This window comes from Panthera onca, chromosome A3 (genome assembly GCF_046562875.1).
Source record: "Panthera onca isolate mPanOnc1 chromosome A3, mPanOnc1 haplotype 2, whole genome shotgun sequence".
In the NCBI taxonomy this organism is placed as follows: domain Eukaryota; kingdom Metazoa; phylum Chordata; class Mammalia; order Carnivora; family Felidae; genus Panthera; species Panthera onca.
The window spans coordinates 51,013,244-51,033,541 of NC_138341.1; the positions used below are offsets into that span (position 1 = coordinate 51,013,244).

At 40.6% G+C, this 20,298-nt stretch overlaps 1 protein-coding gene across 6 annotated transcripts in view; it reads left to right on the forward strand.

Moving 5' to 3' along the window:
• Positions 1 to 2,483: 2,483 nt before the first annotated feature.
• The window catches only part of EXOC6B (exocyst complex component 6B), a 609,008-nt gene continuing 591,193 nt past the window's right edge, over positions 2,484 to 20,298 (forward strand). For 4 of the 6 annotated variants that reach the window (XR_013554682.2, XM_078444596.2, XM_078444601.2 and 1 more), the window contains exon 1: positions 7,856 to 8,104. Coding sequence is in view for 4 of the 6 variants with exons in the window: in XM_078444596.2 (XP_078300722.1) it covers positions 7,992 to 8,104 (113 nt within the window). In the remaining 2 variants the exon portion in view is untranslated. Of the gene's footprint in view, positions 2,668 to 7,855; positions 8,105 to 20,298 lie in introns of those variants that run through there. The other 2 variants (XM_078444598.2, XM_078444597.2) reach the window with 2 other exon arrangements.

Sequence of the window (20,298 nt, forward strand, 5' to 3'; positions counted from 1 at the left end):
CTTGAGCTTTTACACGGGCTCTTACTCTGCTGATTTCCTTCTCTCATTCCAAGGAGGCAGTTTGGCTTTGGATACCATGGTCTCAGAGCCATCTACATGGCAAGACACAAATGAAAGTAGTCAGAGGAAAGTCTGAGTTCCTCAGTGGCTTCATCCTAGGCTATCGGGAGAGGGAGCATGCTAGTGTCTGATGGGAGAAGGCTAAAGTGGAGAGGGTAGAAGGGAGGGCAGAGTTTTTCAAGATTAGCGAAGTGACTTAGGGGTTCCCAAGCATGTGGCCTGTCCCCTTGGGGTGCCCCGTGGGGGTAGTGAGACAGGACAAAAGGATGGCCATCTAGTGTACCCCAGACACCAGGGTTACTAACCCCACAAGGCTTACTTAGGGGAAGGGTGGTTTGGAGACTGTAGAGCAACTTCATAGGACCCCCAGGGCGGGGACAATGAACATGTCAGTTGAGGAGCCCCTCTGAATGTTCTGTTCCAGACAATACCCTGGGCCTCTGTACAAGCCTGAATTGAGACTGAATTTCTGCCAACCAGAGAGTTGAGGCAGATTCAGTTTGATTGAAGGGGATTATAGTAATGCACCAATTCTTGCGTGCCCAGTTTATAAAGCAAAATTTCGACCTGCTTTGTGTGTAATAGTTGGCTTCTCTAGATGAGACGAGACACTCTCCAAATGCAGGGATCACTTTTTATCATTCATTTGGTCAATAAAGATTTGTTAAGGACCTACTGTATGCCAGGCACTGATCTAGATACTAGGTATACATTAAGCAGATCAGACATGGTCCTGCAGCCTTGGATTTACAGCGGGGGAGGAATGAATGAATGAATGAATGAATGAATAAATAAATAAATAAAAACAAGTATATAATTAGAAGTGGGGATGAGTGCTATGAAGCAAAGGAATGGGGTCTTCATCTTGGCAGCCGAGATTCTAACTTGGGAGCTAGCCCCTAAGCCAGTGCTGTTACCGCAGAGGAACTCAGTGCACTAACTCAGCCCCCACCCGCAGCTCCGCTACAGAAGCAACACCTTGACCATGCCCTGAGGTCCCTGGCTTGATTGCTGCTTCTTTAGTGGCCAGACCTGTCAGATCTTTTCAATGTGGACTTTCAATACTTCAAACACCATGCTCAAGTTGTCAGGCACATCAGTGCCATTGTTTGTTACTGGCTCTGAGGAGGTGACTAACCTAAGACCTACTAACTCCCCACTCATCCTGCGGATGGCAACAGATATGTAAATTGTGAAGCCTGAATGGTCCAGATTTGGGTGTGTTTGAGGGGCCGTGAGATGGCTGGTGCAGCTGGAGGGCGCAAACACAGGAAGAGCGGTGCAGGATGGAGCTGGGTGGCGGGGGTGGGGAGTCAGGAGGAAGGTGCACAGGACCATGGGTTAAGTTTGGGTTTTGTTCTAAGTGCAGTGGGAACGGTGTGAGGATTTGAAGCTGAGGAATAGCTGTCTCATTTGTGTTTTCTTTTTTTTTATTCTTCTTTATTTTTTATTTTTTTTAATATGAATTTATTGTCAACTTGGTTTCCATACACCACCTCATTTGTGTTTTCAACCATATCCCATCATGCCAGGTATTTGGGTTAATGACTATTTGGTTGGTTGATGATTACTTGCCAAAATGAATTAAACTAGGGGTTGGTGGGTGGAGGGGAGAAGCCCTCTGTGGAGATGGCTTCCTTATGGCTAACAAAGACTGACAAGTTAAAAACCCAAAAGTTCAGGGTTGGAAGGCCTTACAAGTTTCCAACTACTTAAAAAAATTTTTTTTAATGTTTCTTTTTAAGAGAGAGAGACAGAGAGAGCATGAGCGGGGAGGGGCAGAGAGAGAGGGAGACACAGAATCCGAAGCAGGCTCCAGGCTCTGTGCTGTCAGCACAGAGCTGGATGCGGGGCCTGAACTCATGAACTGTGAGATCATGACCTGAGCCAAAGCTGGACGCTTAACCCACTGAGCCACCCAGGCGCCCCTCCAACTGCTTTAAAGTAGAGCAGCCCCGTGACAGTCAGGTCCTGGAAAAGTTGACAAGTTGTCCTAATTTACTCTTGCTTTGCTTCTCCCTTCTCCAGTCTGACAAGATCATTGGGGAAGTTTTTTTTTTTTTTTTTAATTCCCTGTGTTTCCTGTGTTATGTTGGTGTGTCAGAGATTCCAGGCAGTGTATGTGTAGAGCAAAGTAGTGAGTGAAGCTTACCATTTTCAGGGACAGGCAGATTACGGTGAGAGGAAGAAAAGCTGCTCACACATGAAATGAGACCTTTGGGCAAAGGAAAAGACCCCCCAAAATCATGATGACAGAAGTTGTCTCAGGCAGGAGCATGTGGACGAGGTCGCAGTTCCTTACTAAGCCCTATGGAAACATGGGTGATGTCAGTATGATTGTGACCTCAAGGGTCTGGCAGAGCAGGAGGGTGACATCACTGCCCAGGGGACCCAGTGAGCTCAGACTCCAGGGAGGCCTCCTCACAGCCCCTAAAGAGGCGGGAGCAGCAAACATGATGATGAAGAGAGCCCTAGGGGCTGAGCTGCTTTCATCGGCTGTTCAATTATTGTTCTTTTCCTTCACCCTCCTGCCGGCATAGAATTGTACCTCAGGACTGTGCAGAGAGACAGAAAGAAGGAGCACTGAGGCTCTGTACCCAAGACATGGTAGATCGTGTGGGGTGAGCTATCAGCTGGGGCAAGCCCCTGTCCCCAAGGAGCTCATGGTACAGGTGGACAGACAGACTTGAAAACCAGTAAAACAGGGGTGCCTGGGTGACTCAGTCGGTTGGGCGTCCAACTTCGGCTCAGGTCATGATCTCGCGGTCTGTGAGTTCGAGCCCTGCGTCGGGCTCTGTGCTGACAGCTCAGAGCCTGGAGCCTGTTTCAGGTTCTGTGTCTCCCTCTCTCTCTGACCTTCCCCTGTTCATGCTCTGTCTCTCTCTGTCTCAAAAATGAATAAACGTTAAAAAAAAAAAAAACCAGTAAAAACAGTAGAAAAAGTGTATGAGCTTTGAGGTTAGGCCTGACTCCTAACCTCAGTCTGTCACTTAGTTATTTACCATCTGACCTGGGTACGTTATTTAACCACACTGGGCCTCCGTTTCTCATCATTAAAATGGAGATGGCAGGGGCGCCTGGGTGACTCAGTCGGTTGAGCGTCTGGCTTCGGCTCAGGTCATGATCTCACGGTTCGTGAGTTTGAGCCCCGTCTCGGGCTCTGTGCTGACAGCATAGAGCTTGGGCCTACTTCGAATTCTGTGTCTCCCTCTGTCTCTGCTCCTGCCCCGCTCGTGCTCTGTCTCTCTTTCTCCTTCAAAAAGAAATAAAAAAACATTAAAATGGAGACGGCAATTTTTGTCTCACAGCAGGATGACTGTGAGGAGTGAATGAGAGAAATCATATCATGTTCCTAGAACCTAGCAAGTGTTTTTTTTTTTTTAAAGTTTATTTAGTTATTTTGAGAGAGAGAGAGAGGCAGAGAGAGGGAGACAGAATTCCAAGCAGGCTCCGTGCTGTCAGCTCAGAGCCCAGTGTGGGGCTCGAACCCACAACCTGTGAGATCATGACCTGAGCCGAGATCAAGAGCCAGATGCTTAACCAACTGAGCCACCCAGGCACCCCCCCCCCCCCCCCCCCCCGGAATCTGGCAGGTATTTAATAAATGGTAGCTGTTAGTATTGCCACTGCTTCAGATCACACAGTATGACAGAAACAATGTGGGGTCATGTATTCATACAGTTGACTCGGGAACAACATGAGTTTGAACTGTGCAGGTCCACTTATATGCGGATGTTTTTCAGTACATTTATTAGAAACGGTTTTCTGATTTGTGACAATCTGAAAAAAAACTCTCAGACAAACCGTGTAACGGTTGATTTGCATTTCCCTGAAGGTAGCTCTGTGAAGAGGTCTTCAAGGTGATTTGGAGGGGGGCTGAGAAATTATACGATTCATTATACTGATGTGGATGCAGATGCAGAGAGACTTTGAGTGATTTGAGTAAGGTCACTCATAAACTCGTGGCAGTGGAGGGTATGGGTGAGATGGCATGGCCAAGTGGTCAGGAAATGGGTCTTGGAATCAGGTGCACTTAAGTATGAATACCAGTTTCAGCATTTACTAGCTGTGAGACTTGAGGTATTACCTAATCTCTCAGCTTTCTCATCTGTAAAATGGGATACATGATATCTACTGCAAAGGATTACTGTAAGAATTTAATGATGTATGTGAAGTGATTACTTTGTGTGTTGAGACTGGTGCACAGAAAGTGCTGAATACATTTTTAACTACCAGTGCTGGAACTGAATTAAAGGCCCCCCGAGTCTTAGTTGAGTGCTTTTCTGGTCATTCCATGCTGACCTGACATTCTCTCTATTTAGCAGGCATTCAGATTAGGCAGCCTGTCTTCACTGGAGCTTTTGTACACCCCTCACTCCAGACACCCTTGCTGGTAACAGATCTCTGGATTCAGTGGGGCCTCAAAAAAGCTGCTGACAGTAGCAGAAGCTAGTTTAATCACTACTATACATATCCGGTCTGCATACCAGTCTTCTTCCTGTGATGGACAAAAAGTTTTTTGCTGAGCGAGATGCTAAAATGCTGAAGGGACCGTCTGTCATGTATTTTAAGGGATCTTTAGAAATATGAAAGGCTCCATACTTTCCCTGCCCCTCCTACATCTGTCTGGGGTTGTTTAAGCATGAGTAATTAAATAAAATGAGGACAGCCAGAGATTATCTAGAAACAGGTTTGGCAACTTGCTCATTTCTTGGCAAACACCAGGACTTGTAACTCATTCTCCTCACTATTTGTTTATTTTTAAAATGTGTTTTCAGTTAATAACTACCATTTTTACTGAAAAAAAGCAATATATGCACAAAGGAAAGAATTCCAAGAGTGCATACATAATTAAAAATGATCTTTCTCTTACTTCAGCCCCCTTCCTTCCGATCCCTCTCCTGGCTACCACTACTGTTAACAGTTTCTTGGGTATCTTTTCAGGGATATTCTATGTCATATTTCATGTATATATGTAAGCATATATATAAATATTTATTCTTCTCAAAAAATAGAAAACATATTCTCTATACTGTTTCATGCTTTGCTTTTTCCCGACATGCTTTGCTCAACCCGACAATTTGGAGATAGTTTCGTATCTATACAGAATACAGAGTGTTTTCTTTTTCTCTCTAATGATTGCATCATAAATAATTCATGGCATATGGCTGGAGCAGAAATGATTTATTTTTATTTATTTATTATTTTTATTTATTTTTTATGTCATATAATAGTTAAGTTTTCTTTATGTTTTAATAAGTTATTTAAATTCAACTTAGTTAACATGCAGTGTAGTATTGGTTTCAGTAGAAATGATTCATGACCTGCATATAACACCCAGTGCTCATCCCAACAAGTGGCTTCCATAATGCCCATCACCAATTTAACCCATCCCTTCAACCACCTCCCCTCCAGCAACCCTCAGTTTGTTCTCTGTATTTAAGAGGCTCTTATGGTTTACTTCCCTCTCTGTTTTATCTTATTTTACCTTCCCTTCCCCTATGTTCATGTGTTTTGTTTCTTAAATTCCACATAGGAGTGAAATCATATGATACTTGTCCTTCTCTAATACACTTAGCTTAGCATAATACACTCTAGCTCCATCCACATCGTTGCAAATGGCAAGACTTCATTCTTTTTGATTGCCAAGTAATATTCCATTGTGTGTATGTGTGTGTATCTTCTTTATCCTTCATCAGTCAATGGACATTTGAGCTCTTTCCATAATTTGGCTATTGTTGAAAGCACTGCTATAAACATTGGGTGCATGTGTGGAGCAGAAATGATTTGGCCTCAACTTCCAGTTTGGTTCTTGCATGCCTTTTTTTTGTTGCTGATGGCAAACAATTCTCCCAGTCACTTTGCTCCGAACTGTGGAGTGATACCCAAGGTCCTCCATCCCCATATCTAGTAAATCATGACAGTTCTACTTTTTTCCATTTATTCTCTTTCATTCTCATTGCCACCTCCCTGGATTAGGCCTTAAAATTCTTACAGCATTCAGCTATCTCCAAATTTTCTTTTCTTTTTTTTAATTTTATTTTTTATTTTTTAAAATTTATATCCAAATTTGTTAGCATATAGTGCAACAATGATTTCAGGAGTAGATTCCTTAGTGGCCCTTACCCGTTTAGCCCATCCCCCCTCCCACAACCCTTCCAGCAACCCTGTGTTTGTTCTCCATATTTGAGTCTTTTCTGTTTTGTCCCCCTCCCTGTTTTTATATTATTTTTGTTTCCCTTCCCTTGTGTTCATCTGTTTTGTTTCTTAAAGTCCTCATATGAGTGAAGTCATATGATTTTTGTCTTTCTCTGACTAATTTCACTTAGCATAATACCCTCCAGTTCTATCCACGTAGTTGCACATGGCAAGATTTCATTTTTTTTTGATTGCAGAGTAATACTCCATTGTATATATGTGCCACATCATCTTTATCCATTCATCCATCGGTGGACATTTGGGCTCTTTCCATATTTTGGCTGTTGTTAATAGTGCTGCTATAAACATTGGGGTGCAAGTGTCCCTTCGAAACAGCACACCTGTATCCCTTGGATAAATGCCTAGTAGTGTAATTGCTGGGTCGTAGGGTAGTTCTATTTTTATTTTTTTGAGGAACCTCCATACTGTTTTCCAGAGGGGCTGCACCAGCTTGCATTCCCATTTTTTTTAATTTTATTTTTTATTTTTTAAAATTTATCTTTTTTTAAGTTTATTTGATTTGAGAGAGCGAGAAAGAGAAAGAGAGAGAAGGGGAGGGGGAGAGAATCCCAAGCAGGCTCTGTGCTGTCAGCTCAGAGCCTAACACCAGGCTGGATCCCACCAGCCATGAGATCATGACCTGAGCCCAAATCAGGAGTCCGGCACTTAACTGACTGAGTCGCCCAGGTGCCCCTCCAAGTTTTGTCTCTGCTCATGTTGCACAATTGCTCTTGATCACATTTCCTAACGTCAAGGTTCTGATCGTGTCACTCTTCTTTAAAACCTCGGGTGGATTCTCATTCATTGTCTTACGTAAAAACTGAAGCAGTGATCAATAAATACGATTTTAAAATTCTAACCTGGGTAATTTATTGAATGCAAATCCCTGGATCAGGATGTTCAGAGGGTTTACACCTTTAGTCTGTATTAAAAAAAAAAAAAAAAAAAAAAGGTTAAAAGTGTTCCAGATGCAGTTGGTTGTTTGACCAAGTGTAACCATCAGAGTAAGGTACACAATTTCTCAGCCCAGTATTTCTCTTCAGGGTGCATTTGCAACCCCATGTTTTACTACTGCTTCTCTACACACCAGTGCATATGAAGTTTTTCTTGGCTTTCTGGGCACTCCTAACACCTTCTAGTCACAACTTTTAAACTACCAGACCCAACCTTTCTATGAATCCTTCATAGCCAGAAGTAGCCCTGAACTCGATTTACACGAGTAAGCTTAACTGGCTTACAGCCACATTCTATCTTATCTTAGTTTGGGGATTCTCCAACCCCCCTCCCACCCCCTTTTAAAGCTTGTAAGATCGCTGCCTGCGGAAACCCATTTTGTCTTTTATTATTTGAGTGTCCAGAGCCTTGTGCACTTTGTAGCAAGGGCCTTAAAGAAGAAGCTGTAGAATCAGTGTCATTTCCTAACTTGATCACCATTGCACATGCGGTATCTTTAACTGTTCCTGGCTTATAGTGGAGCTTTCAACACGTATTTGTGGATTCAAAGAATAAATGAGCGGGGCTCAGGCGATCGTTGCCTAGTGAACTACAAGTCCCAGCGGGCATTGCGTGGGACGTCGGCGGGCGCGGTGATGCAAGGGGGCGTGCCGAGCCCGAGGGAGGGGTCGTCCTGCGGGTAGCCGGAGGCCGGGGAGGTTCTGGAGCCTAGGGTGAGAGAGGGAACGAAAGGTGAGCGGGGCTGAAGGAGGGGACGCACTGCCTGGCGCCCCCAATCTATGGAGAGGGGTAAGATGGCGGAGGCGGAGAGCCTGGAGACAGCGGCAGAGCACGAGCGGATCCTGCGAGAGATCGAGAGCACCGACACGGCCTGCATCGGGCCCACCCTCAGGTACCCCCCGGGGACCGGGGCCACCGACGGGCGGGTACGGGCTGGACGGGGGCCAGGCTCCTTCGGGGCTGTGTGCCTGGCCGGCCGCCCGCAGGGCCAGCGCCAGCCCCCCGTTTCGGGGATCCCGGCGAGCGACCTCCACCCTGGGCAAGGCGGGTCTCCCTCCACAGCCCGGACATGGGGTCCCTACTCGACCGCCGACGCCCACAGCCCAGTTACTCCGGAGGCTCCTCTTGCCTTCCTCCAGGCTGGGGCAGCCTTGGTTTTGCCTCCGAGGCCGGCCCTGAGCTGGGCGACTAGAGCGCGCCCGGCAGATGGTGGCTTTTAGCAGATCTTCCCCCTGGGGACATCACCCTTCCTCTCCGACTCAGACCCCATCCTGTCCTAGACATAAGTCCTGCTCTACGGACAAAACAAATTCAGTCACAGTCTGATGATGGGAAATTACACTCTTGGCTCCATAAAATCACAACCACTTCTCAGAAATGAGTTTCTGAAAATCTTAGGCCTGGAAGGAAGTTTCCCTCAACCCGCGCCCCTCTCTGGGTAGCGGGTACTTGTTGAACCCTGTTAGTAAGACGACCTGTTCCAAAGGTGCAGCCTCAAGGTAGTCTCATCGCTGAGAAAAAGTTGTCACCCCTTCTGCCCACCCCCCCATACCATTACTTTGCCCTCTCACCCCCATTCTATTTGTAAATGTCAAAACAAACTCCACCTACCTCAGCTTAGTGTATTTAACAAAACTTGGGTACCACTTACTATGTACAGTGCAAGAAATTGTATTCAGCAATTTACAAGTGAAACTTATTCAAACTGCAGAACAATCCTATTAGGTACTGTTATTATCCTCATTTTACAGGTGAGGCACAGAAAGGTTAAGTGACTTGCTCATGGTCACAGAGAAAATAAAGTAGGGGAGTAGTGATTCCTACTCAGGCTCTCTGGATCCAGGGTCTGCATTCTTAACCTTTTTTGTTATGTCTCAATTGGTGATTATCGTATACTATACTTCCTGTTAATTATTCACCAGATCCAATTTCCAACCACCTTTCCCTTTCCCCTCAGTTTACTAGTGCCCTGGAACTTACTCATTTTCATCCTTCCTGTTGTACCTCCTGATCTTCATGCAGTCAGTAGACAGATAATTCTACCCACCTTGCACAGTCTTGGGGCACTACTTCTCCCTTCAAAGGAGTTATTACTCACTGCTTGTTGTTTTTTTGTTTTGTTTTGTTTTGTTTTCATAGGGAGAGTTGTCTCATGAAAGAGTGTTTGAAGGAGGGGCAGGCTGGAGACTCTACTCCTTATCTCCACCTGCACATCTTTCTTCTCCAGGGCACAATGGTAGCCTACTTCTCTCTGTGCCATCTCTGGTCATGACCATCTTTAGTAGTTTGCCTTTGTCCTTCATTGCATTGGGATCATGACCATCATACTGCTTTCTTTTCCCATTTTCTTGAGCTCTTAAGGGTGAATGATCCTTATTTCATTATCTTTACTTTTATAAAAACTGCAGACTGCTTATCAGTATTCTAAGTGTGTTACTATCGATTATTAATATTTGGTTTTTATAACACAAAATGTTACTGGAGTTACTGAGGATGCTGTTTCAGTATTTAACTAAGATATTTGGCTACTGAGCCAAGCAAAGTTCCCACTGGAGCATCTGGGATTGCTAGAGTTTTAAAGAAGGGTTCTTTATCAGAACACCATTAATATTGTCTTGAGTTGGTTGTGGTTTTCAATTGCTGTCCTTGGTTTATATGATAAGTGACTTTAATTTAGTGTTGTCAGTATAGTTTGTTGTGATTTATTATGTTAATTCTCCACTGAATCATAATGCATATTTGTTCAGCCAAATTTTGGCCTGTAACTTTCTAGTGTATTGATTCAGGATATATGCATTAGGATTAAAATACATTACCTTTTCTCCCTAAAATTCGCTTTATTATTATTACTGAATTATTTTTCCACTGGAAAGTGGGGTTTTGTGGGGGTAGGTGGATGAAGGGATCTTTTGCCCAAAGGGGACATGGTTTAAAAAAAAAAAAGGGTTTGAGGGGCTCCTGGATGGCTCAGTTGGTTGGGCATCCGACTCCGGCTTAAGTCATGATCTCGTGGTTGGTGGGTTCGAGCCCCGGATCAGGCTCTGTACTGATGGCTCAGAGCCTAGAGACTGCTTCAGAGTCTGTGTCTCCTTCTTTCTCTGCTCCCCCCCTGCTCACGCTCTTTCTCTCTTTCTCTCAAAAATAAATAAAACATTAAAAAAAAAGGGGGGGAGGTTTGAGAGTTAAGGCACTAGCCTACCAGTTTTAGTTGCTTTTCCGGACTCCCTGGATCATTAGTAGGGGCTCTTCATTTTTGGCTTCATCCTGTCTTTGGCAGATAACCCTAAATCTTACTATCATCCGCAAACATTCAATCACTTGACATTCTGTAAATCAAGTACTAATACCCACTGTCTTTGTCTTTAGTCTACATTGTTCCTGTCCATATTCATAGAGGATGATCTCATTTTTTCCCCTTATCCCATTTACAGGCAGCAGCATGCACAGACTTGATGTTTCAGAGCCCATGCCTTACCCTGGATGCACCTCCATCATTATTACCTCCTTTCCTTTTCCATCGCAGTCATTAAATATATTTAAGGCAGTAGGCTCTCTTCCTGAACTCTACCCTCAACTGTTAATCTCATATGCCTCTTCTCCTTATCGTAGTCCTTTCTATTTCTTACATCTTTTGAAGTAGTATTTCTAAAGCACCAGATTCTTAGCTGTTCCTGAATTAGGTTTTGTAACTGAAGAGGAACTAAGGAACAGACAATAACAGTGAATTGGTAGCAGATATGAGATAATAAGGTATAAGATTATAGCCATCCCTACAGTTCCTGCTCTTCACAAAAATCCATTTAGCTACATTGCTTAACCAGACTCTTTCCTTTGCCAACTATTACTTGTGAATCATGACTTACTTTCTTTCCCTTCTGTGATACCAAATTATTCTTCCAATCCTACTCCTTTTGGTTTGCGAAGCCAGAGTAGCTTGACTTTTTCATTTTATATTTATCCTTATTTTAATCTTGAACAGTGAATGCAATGGTAGTCAGTTTCCATATACCATAAGGGAGAGTGCCTCTCCTTTTTCATTGTATTCTGAAAGGCCCAAGCATATCTGCACATATAGAGGCTGTTGCCCAGCAAATTCTTTTGGGAAAGCAGCCATCTCTTTCTTCTCTGTCTTTATCTTAAAAATTATTTCGTTAGCTGCAAGTCCTAATTTGCAGATGAGGAAAGAGGCCCATAAGATATTAGGGCCTGTCTTGCTTTTAAAATGATATTGATTCCTGCTCTGTACTGCTAATACTAAAATATTGATCAGAAATCACTCAAGAACAGTAGCTCCACATTTTCATATTTCAAATCCCATCTCTATATTTCTAGTCTTCTTTCATATCACTTCATATAATATCACTTTCATATAACATTCAGGAGAAGTCATTTTCTAATTTTGCTCTTTGGATACCAGCAATTAACATTCAGTCTTTTTTTTTTTTTTTTTTAAAGTAGGCTTCATGGCCAGCGACCCTGAGATCAAGACTAGAGCTCAGATCAAGTTGATGCTTAACTGACTGAGCCACTCAGGGCCCCAACATTCAGTCTTAACTGCTATTTAAGATTTTGTTTTTAAGCTTTTAAATTTAGCAGTGAAATATACTGCCTGTAAAAATACAGCTCTATGGAGATATAATTAATATTCCAAACAGTTCACCCATTTAAAATATACATTTCACTGGTTTTAGCATATTCACAGAACTGTATAAACATTACCACAATTTAGTTTTAGAACATTTTCATCACTTTTTTTCTTTCTTTTTCTTTTTTTTTTTTTTTTTGGTGACATAGCAAGTTTTCAGGGCACATCCATGTGGTAGCTTGTATTGGTACTTCATTTCTGTTTATTGCTGAGTAGTATTCAGCAATACTGAATTGTATTATATGGATATACCACATTTTATTTATTCAGTTGATTGTCATTTAGGTTTCCTTTGGGGGCTGTTAGAACAATGCTTCTATGAACATAAGTGTACTAATTTTTGTGTGGACATATGTTTTTATTTCTCTTGGGCATATACCTAGGAGTAGAATTTCTGGGTCATATGATGCTCCATGTTTAACATTTTGAGGAACTGCCAAGCTGTTTTCCAAAATGACAGCACCATTTACATTCCCACCAGCAATTCATGAGGGTTCCAGTTTCTCCACATTCTTGTCGGCACTTGTTATGATTTTTTTTTTTTTTTTTTTTTTTAATGCTAGGATCCTAGTGGGTTTGAAGCTGCAATTCACTGTAGTTTTGATTTGCATTTCCCTAATGGCTAATCTTTTCATGTGCTTATTAGTCATTTGTTTGTATCTTCTTTGGAGAAAAGTCTATTCAGATCCTTTACTCATACTCAGTTTTTAATTGGTTTGTCTTTCTATTGTTGAATTGTAGGAGTTCTTTTATATTCTAGATATAAATAAATCTCTTACCAGATATATGATTTGCAAATATTTTCTTACATTCTGTGAGTTGTCTTTTCATTTTCTTGATGGTATCATTTGCTGCACAGAAGTTAAATTTTTATGTAGTCCAGGGGCGCATGGGTAGCTTAGTTGGTTAAGCATCTGACTCTTGATTTTGGCTCAGGTCATGATCTCACGGTTTGGGGTTTGAGCCCTGCGTCAGACTCCATGCTGATAGTGTGGTGCCTGCTTGAGATTCTTTCTCTTTCCCTCTTTTTCTGCCCCTCTCTCCCTCACGCTCTCTCTCTGAAAATAAATAAATAAGCTTAAAAAATTACTTTGTAGTCCAGTGTATCTATTTTTTATTTTTTTCTTGTGCTTTCCTTCTAGACTGTTGCTTTATATACTTTGTTAGAAATCTATACTATTGGTCTAGGAACAATTTTTTTTTTTTTTTAATCTTGCTTATTTAACTAAGTTGTAAATTCGGTTCTTACAGGAAACAAATTGGGTGATGTTTTCAAAAACTGTTTCGCTTAAAGTCATTTGATAATTAAATATGGGGACCTGTTTTCCTCATTTGCTACCTCTGTGCCTTTGGCCACATGGCTTTGTTTTCCATTGTCTGCCCTCCCCCATTATCTAAGTTGTACAAAAGCCAGCTAATCATAATCTTTGGTTCATGATGTGTTATCATTATTGGCACATGCGTGGACCTCTGTAAGCAGTTAATTATTTTTATAAGCAACTGACCACCCAAGTGGGCACATTTTTCTCTTCTGTTAAAATGGAGATGATACCATGTACATTGCAGGGACAGTATTAAAAAAAAATGAGATAAAGCATTTTTCACGGTACCTGCCATGTAGTAGTCACTCACATAATATGAGTCATCTTCTGCCTGTTACCTTTGAGTTTGCTTTGTGGCCTTAAGTCTATTTTGGGAGTTATGTTAGTTTAGTGGCTGCTGGTCTTTTTTTTTTTTTTTTTTTTTTTTTTTTTTGCTTGCACTCACCTATTTGAGGGATATAATATTCATCAATAATCAATCAGACCTATCAAAATAATTATTTTGGGATGGAGTGGAGAATGGAGGAAAAGACAGGAAACAAAGTTATAAGAGCCCCTCAGGTGATTCTGATATACTCCCTCCTTGACAATGAGGAGAAAAAAATTATCTCTCATTGCTGATTGCTTATTTTTTAATAATAGCTCCCTTTTAAAAGTAATATTTTTATATTTCAATTATAAATGTAATGTGATTTTTATTTCTTATTTTTTAAAAATGTAATATGATTTTTTTTTTTCCAAAGTTTATTTTTGACAGGGAGAGAGAGACAGAGCATGAGTGGGGGAGGGCAGAGAGAGGGAGACAGAATCCGAGGCGGGCTCCAGGCTCTGAGCTGTCAGCACAGAGCCCCATGCGGGTCTTGAACCCACAGACCGCGAGATCACGGCCTGAGCCGAAGTCGGACGCTCAACCGACTGAGCCACCCAGGCGCCCCAAAATGTAATATGATTTTTAAAAATAAGAAACAGACAGTAAAAACTTACTCCTACCACCCTGTCTAAACTCTTAGATTTGCATATTTCTTTTTGGCTTTTTCCATATATATTTTATTACATTAGGTATTAGAAGAGTACCATCATGTTTTATCTTGGTTTTCCAGTTAATAGGTTATATACAGTTTCGTGCATGGTTATACATTATATAGCTATATTGTTTTAGTGGCTTTATTCATGAGTTTACTCATTCAACAAATATTAATTGAGCAACATTTATGCACTGGATGTTCTTACCACCTCTGGGGTACAGCAGAGAACAAATCCAATGAGTTCCTGCCCTTATGGACCTTACATTCTAGTGGAGCACTCACAAGAATAAACAAACAAACAGATGCATAAAGTAATGCTATTTAGTGATTAGTGTTTCACATGATGGGGTATTGTTTTCAATTAGGTGTTTAGAAAAGGTTACTGTGGCAAAGCTTTGAACAGAATGAAGGAGCAAGCCATGTGGCTCTCCAGGAGAAGTCTTTTCCAGATGGAGGGCACAGTTGCGTGAAAGCTCTCAGGAGAAGCGTAATGGGGGGAGGTGATGGTAGGAGGTTAGTCAGGGTCCAGATCATGTAGACTAAGAGGTATAGGAGAGTTTTGAGCGGCAGAGTGACATGCTCTGAATTAGGTTAAACAAGGAACATTCTGGATGCTGTGTGGAGATGGAGTAAGAGAGGAAACAGAAATCAGTCAAGGGGTATTTGCAGTAATAACAGGCAGGAGGTGGCTGTGGCATGCAATAAGGTGTTGGGGAGAAGGTGATGAGAAGTAGGTGGATTTAAAATATATCTTGAAAGTAGAGCCAAAATGTTGGATTAATTTTGGGTGTTAAAGAAGAGAAGAATTAAGGATGATTCGAAGGCTCTTGCTTAAGTAACTGGGTGAATGGTGGTTGCCATTTATTGATACAGGGACTAGAAGGAGAGGAACTTTATTTTTCTTCATAGCACTTAAACTACTGCCTGACACATAGGCTTCTCCACTAGAATTTGTTTTCCAGGAGGGGAGAGATTTTCTTTCTTTTGTTTGCTGCTGTATCCTGGGAATCTAAAAGGGTGCCTGGCATATAGTTGGTGCTCAATAAATATTTATTGAAAGAATAGGATACAAGAATTGTACCACAAACTGTTAATTATCTGGGGCTGATGAACTGGTTTGTGGATTAAGTGTCTTAAAAAACGTGTCTAGCCTTTTGAGAGAAAACAAAACTGCTGAAAATCTGGAAAACTTCAATTTATGAGATGTATTTATTTTTTGGAAGTACATATAATTAAAATTTTTAAAAGTGTTACTTATTTTTGAGAGAGAGAGATTAGGATTAGAATTATACATATGGGAGAAAGGGGATGGGTGGCATTAAATAAATTTCATTACCATACGGAATAGGAGAATGAGTTTTTGTGGTTTCATAAAGAGAAGTTAGGTTTTATTTTAATAATGTCATTGAATCGTTAAGCACATTAGAAAAATGAAAAACTAAAAAAGCCCTCTTGTAGCTGATAAGACAATAGTGATTTGGTTCAGTTAGCAATGGACTCTGTGTCTGATTTTATTTGGGCTAAATAAACAAAAATTTTCATTGAAGTTCTTCCAGGGGAAGGTTATTCTGATGTGTTATCTGATTAATTAGATTCAAACTACACAACATTAGTAATCAGAGAGAGAATATAAATGGGAGGATAGTCTTTGTCAGCCATTCCTTTGTTGAATACCAAGAGTTTATTAGTTGTCAGATCTCATATATAATGCTGATGGAACTGATCTCCTGGAGATACAACTTTGGAGATAAAATACAAATAGATGAATTATCCTTATTTGTCCGGGCTTGAAATATTTTATTCAAAAAATGGAAAGAAAAGGATAAGAATCATGGACCTAATAAATATATCTTTTCTCCCATTCCCTCTGTTTCCTTATTTTACTAGTTTGTTGTTTATCCTTTTCATGTTTGTTTTTTTTTGAGAGAGAGAGAGAGAGACAGTGAGACTGTATCTGAAGCAGGCTCCAGGCTCTGAGCCTAAGTCAAACGCTCAAGCGACTGAGCCACCTAGGCGCCCCACTTTCATTGTGTTTTTAATGCAAAACTAAGCATTTATAATTTTATTTTTCCCCCTTTTATGCAATAAGTAGTGTGCTATATATACAGTTCTGCAGCTTGTTTTTTTACTCTTCAGATGGTGTATCCATACCCATATGCAGAGATTTTCCTGATTTTTTTTTGTTACAGCTACATAGTATTCCATCATGTGAATATACTGTGGTTTATTCAGCCAGTCTCCTATTTCTGTTTAGTTGGGTTATTTCTAGTCTTTTGCTAGGCAAAATAATGCAGCAATCATTAACCTTGAACATTGGTCATTTCTTACTGTACTTTTCATACTTTATCTGTAGGGTAAATTCCCAGAAGAATGATCGTTGGGTAGACTGATGAGTATGTATGTAATTTGGTAGGTATTATATACCTTTTAGAGGTTGGATCATTTTGTTCTCCCTCTAGCATTCTATGATATTACTCATTTCTCCATAGTTTTTTCAACAAAGTGTGCATTCGACTTGATTTTTCGCCAATGTAATAAATGATAAATGGTATTTCTGTGTAGTTATCATTTGTAGTTTATTGTGAGGCTGAACATCTCTTCATATGTTTAAAAGGCTTTTTGTATATCTTTGTGTGTGTGTGTGTGTGTGTGTGTGTGTGTGTATTGTCTGTCTCCTTTGCTTATTTTTCTATAAAGTTGGCATTTTTCTTTGACTTAAGAGCATCAGTAAAGAACCTTTCATTGTTATGCTTTGCTTAAATACAGCAGGAGTATACAAAATGCAATGAGTTTTGGTTACTAAAAGAAACCATTGTTTTTTAAGGAGTGAAAGCTTCAAACTTGCCTTTTCATTATTTTAAGCCATAAAGGTATATGAATAAGCAGACATTTTGAAAGAGTAAAAAAAATCTTCTATCAGGAGACTGATAATTTGAAATCAGAAGATTTTGGGGGAAATGCAGTAACATTATTAGATAAGGCCGCTTTATATACAAATAAAATTCTTAGCAAATCAGAAGTTGTCAATGTTTTAATAAATTATTTACCTTAAAGTATGATGCATCTCTTCACATGTTTACATAATTTCCAGCATCAACACAACTAGTGTATGAATTTATTGCAAAAAGTAATTGATAAGGGCAATTATTTAGTATGGTTTTGGAAGCAGTTTAGAAATTTAGATGACATCTATGACAGTTTTAATTTGGAACATAATATATATGAATATTAATTAGGTCATTGAAGGAAGCAAAGATTTTCTGATTCTTTATGTCATTGAAGTTGGTAATTTGTAGCATTTGCCAATGATACAGCAATTGTTTTTTTTTTTTTTTTTTTTTTTTCAAAGTTTTTTATTTATTTTTGGGACAGAGAGAGACAGAGCATGAACGGGGGAGGGGCAGAGAGAGAGGGAGACACAGAATCGGAAACAGGCTCCAGGCTCCGAGCCATCAGCCCAGAGCCTGACGCGGGGCTCGAACTCACGGACCGCGAGATCGTGACCTGGCTGAAGTCGGACGCTTAACCGACTGCGCCACCCAGGCGCCCCAACAATTGTTTTAATCATGTGCCTTAGCGAAGCTTTCTGATGAAGGCAACTTGAATAAATAAAATCAGTGACTGGCTGATCTATGAAATGTGTGAATCGGGATTGAGATGCTGAGCAATGATGACAATGTAAATTTGCTTGGAGGAAATAGCAGAAAAGGCAGGGGTGGGATGGAAAGACTTAGTAAAAATAAAAACTGAGTTCATGCAGAGCTGAGCTTAAACACTTGAGACCTGAGGTGATTAATAGGTTATTTCTTAGAGATTCGTGCTATGACTGTGGGAAAGAAGAGTAAAGGCATTTTTGTGATGCAGTAGTATTTGCTGAAGTATTTGGAAAACAAATATGACAGTTTGCTTGAAGTCTGACCATATTGCATGGACTTTGTTCCAGTCTTCAAGTGAAGGAGAATTCAGTGACAACATTAATGAAATATTTTAATACTTTGACTATTAAAAAAAAAAAAGATTTGTGGTGTGTATCTATAAATTTATATTATATTTTACATTTCTAGATGTCTGCAGAATGGTAAATGCTTTCCCTTAAATTGTAGGTAACTTAATACTATTTCTGTCACATCTGACTAGTCATCTTTTATTCTGGTTAATTGACAATCGACTATTCTTTCTCTCTCCTTTTTTCTGATTCTCTCCTTGTTCTAGAAAGGAATTAGACAGTTTCTAAAAATGTACGTGATTTACAAAGTACATATAATAGATGTGGTGAGGAAATTGGGGTAAGACAAAAACAAAGGTAGGAAGAAGATTATGAAGTCAAGAGTGAGAGCAATTAAAAGATTCCTATTTGGGGGCGCCTGGGTGGCTCAGTCGGTTAAGCATCCGACTTTGGCTCAGGACATGATCTCATAGTCCATGAGTTTGAGCCCCGCATCAGGCTCTGTGCTGACAGCTCAGAGCCTGGAGCCTGTTTCAGATTCTGTGTCTCCCTCTGTCTCTGCCCCTCCCCTGCTCATGCTGTCTCTTTCTGTCTCTGAAAAATAAATAAACATTAAAAAAAAAAAAAAGATTCCTATTTGAAGGCCTATACATTTTGTAAAGGAGGTAGGCCATCAGTTTGGCTCTGGGCTTTCCAGCAACTAGTGCAAAAAAGAGACATGCACTGTTATTTGAGTTATGGTGTTGTAAAATTAAAAAGTAGTTACTTAAGGAGAAGCACAGCTATTCTTGGTTCTGAGTAAGACCAGAGAACTGTTTCTCCCATATGTCCTCACAAAGAAGGCCCTGTATAATGTAACTTTAATATCCATATAGTAAATGCAGCAATATGTGACAGGCTGTTTCTTATATTGTCCTTTAGTGAAAGCATATGGCATAACCAAAATACAATTTAGTAAAGGCAGATCTGCAGGGAGCCAAAAGAATTCAGTTCTCTGCTGGTCTTGGCTTAATAAAGGCACAGAGTTTTAATACCTATAGTGGAAGTTGAAAGTGCATTATCCAGCCCCCCACTTTTATTTTTTGATCATTGATCACTTTCAGAAAGTTATGAGCTCTATCTCCCTTTCCTTAGTAAGATGCATATGTATCCAGTCTCCATGATTTCTGATATGGAAGAGTATATGCATTGCATGTATGTTGGTTAATTCTTCATAAATACTATTTTTAATAATCAAGTTTTTTGATAATTAAAGAGTATCAGTAAGTACAAAGTTATATATTTTTTTTTTGCCCATTTTTCTGAATAATCACTTGCCTATATTAAGTACAGAGCTATATATGCTTTAGAAATAAATGAACAAGGGGTGCCTGGGTGGCTCAGTCGGTTAAGGATCTGACTCTTGATCTCAGCTCAGGTCTTGAACTCAGGGTTGTGAGTTCAAGCCCTACATTGGGCTCTGTGCTGGGCATGAGGCCTACTTAAAACAAACAAACAAACCAACCAACAAATAAATAAATGTAAATAAAGCAGCTGGAGGTTGGATCAGTACCTTTTTATAAAAGTTGAAGAGGCTGACGTAAGCCCCCTTATTCCTACAGAAGAAGTAGAGTGAGAGTATCCTATGATAGGGCTAAGACTCTTCCTTAGAAATAATTTAGGATGTTTTCTAGCACTGAAATAAATGCTGTTAAATCCACAATGATTTTTTAAATGCTACTTTTAAAAAAATTAATGATTTTAATTAAAAAAAATTTTTTTTAATGTTTATTTATTTTTGAGAGACAGAGTGTGAGTGGGTGAGGGGCATAGAGAGAGGAAGACACAGAATTTGAAGCAGGCTCCAGGCTCTGAGCTGTCAGCACATAGCCCGACATGGGGCTTGAATTCACGAGCCTTGAGTTCATGACCTGAGCTGAAGTCAGACACTTAACTGACTGAGCCACCCAGATGCCCCTTAAGTTTATTTATTTTGAGAGAGAGAGAGGGAGAGCGTGCGCATGCACGCACAGATGAGAGCGGAGGAAGGGCAGAGAGAGAGGGAGAGAGAGACAATCCCAAGCAGCCTCTGCACTGTCAGTGTGGAGCCTGATGCAGGGCGCAATCCCACGACTCTGGGATCATGACTGAGCTGAAATCGAGAGTCGG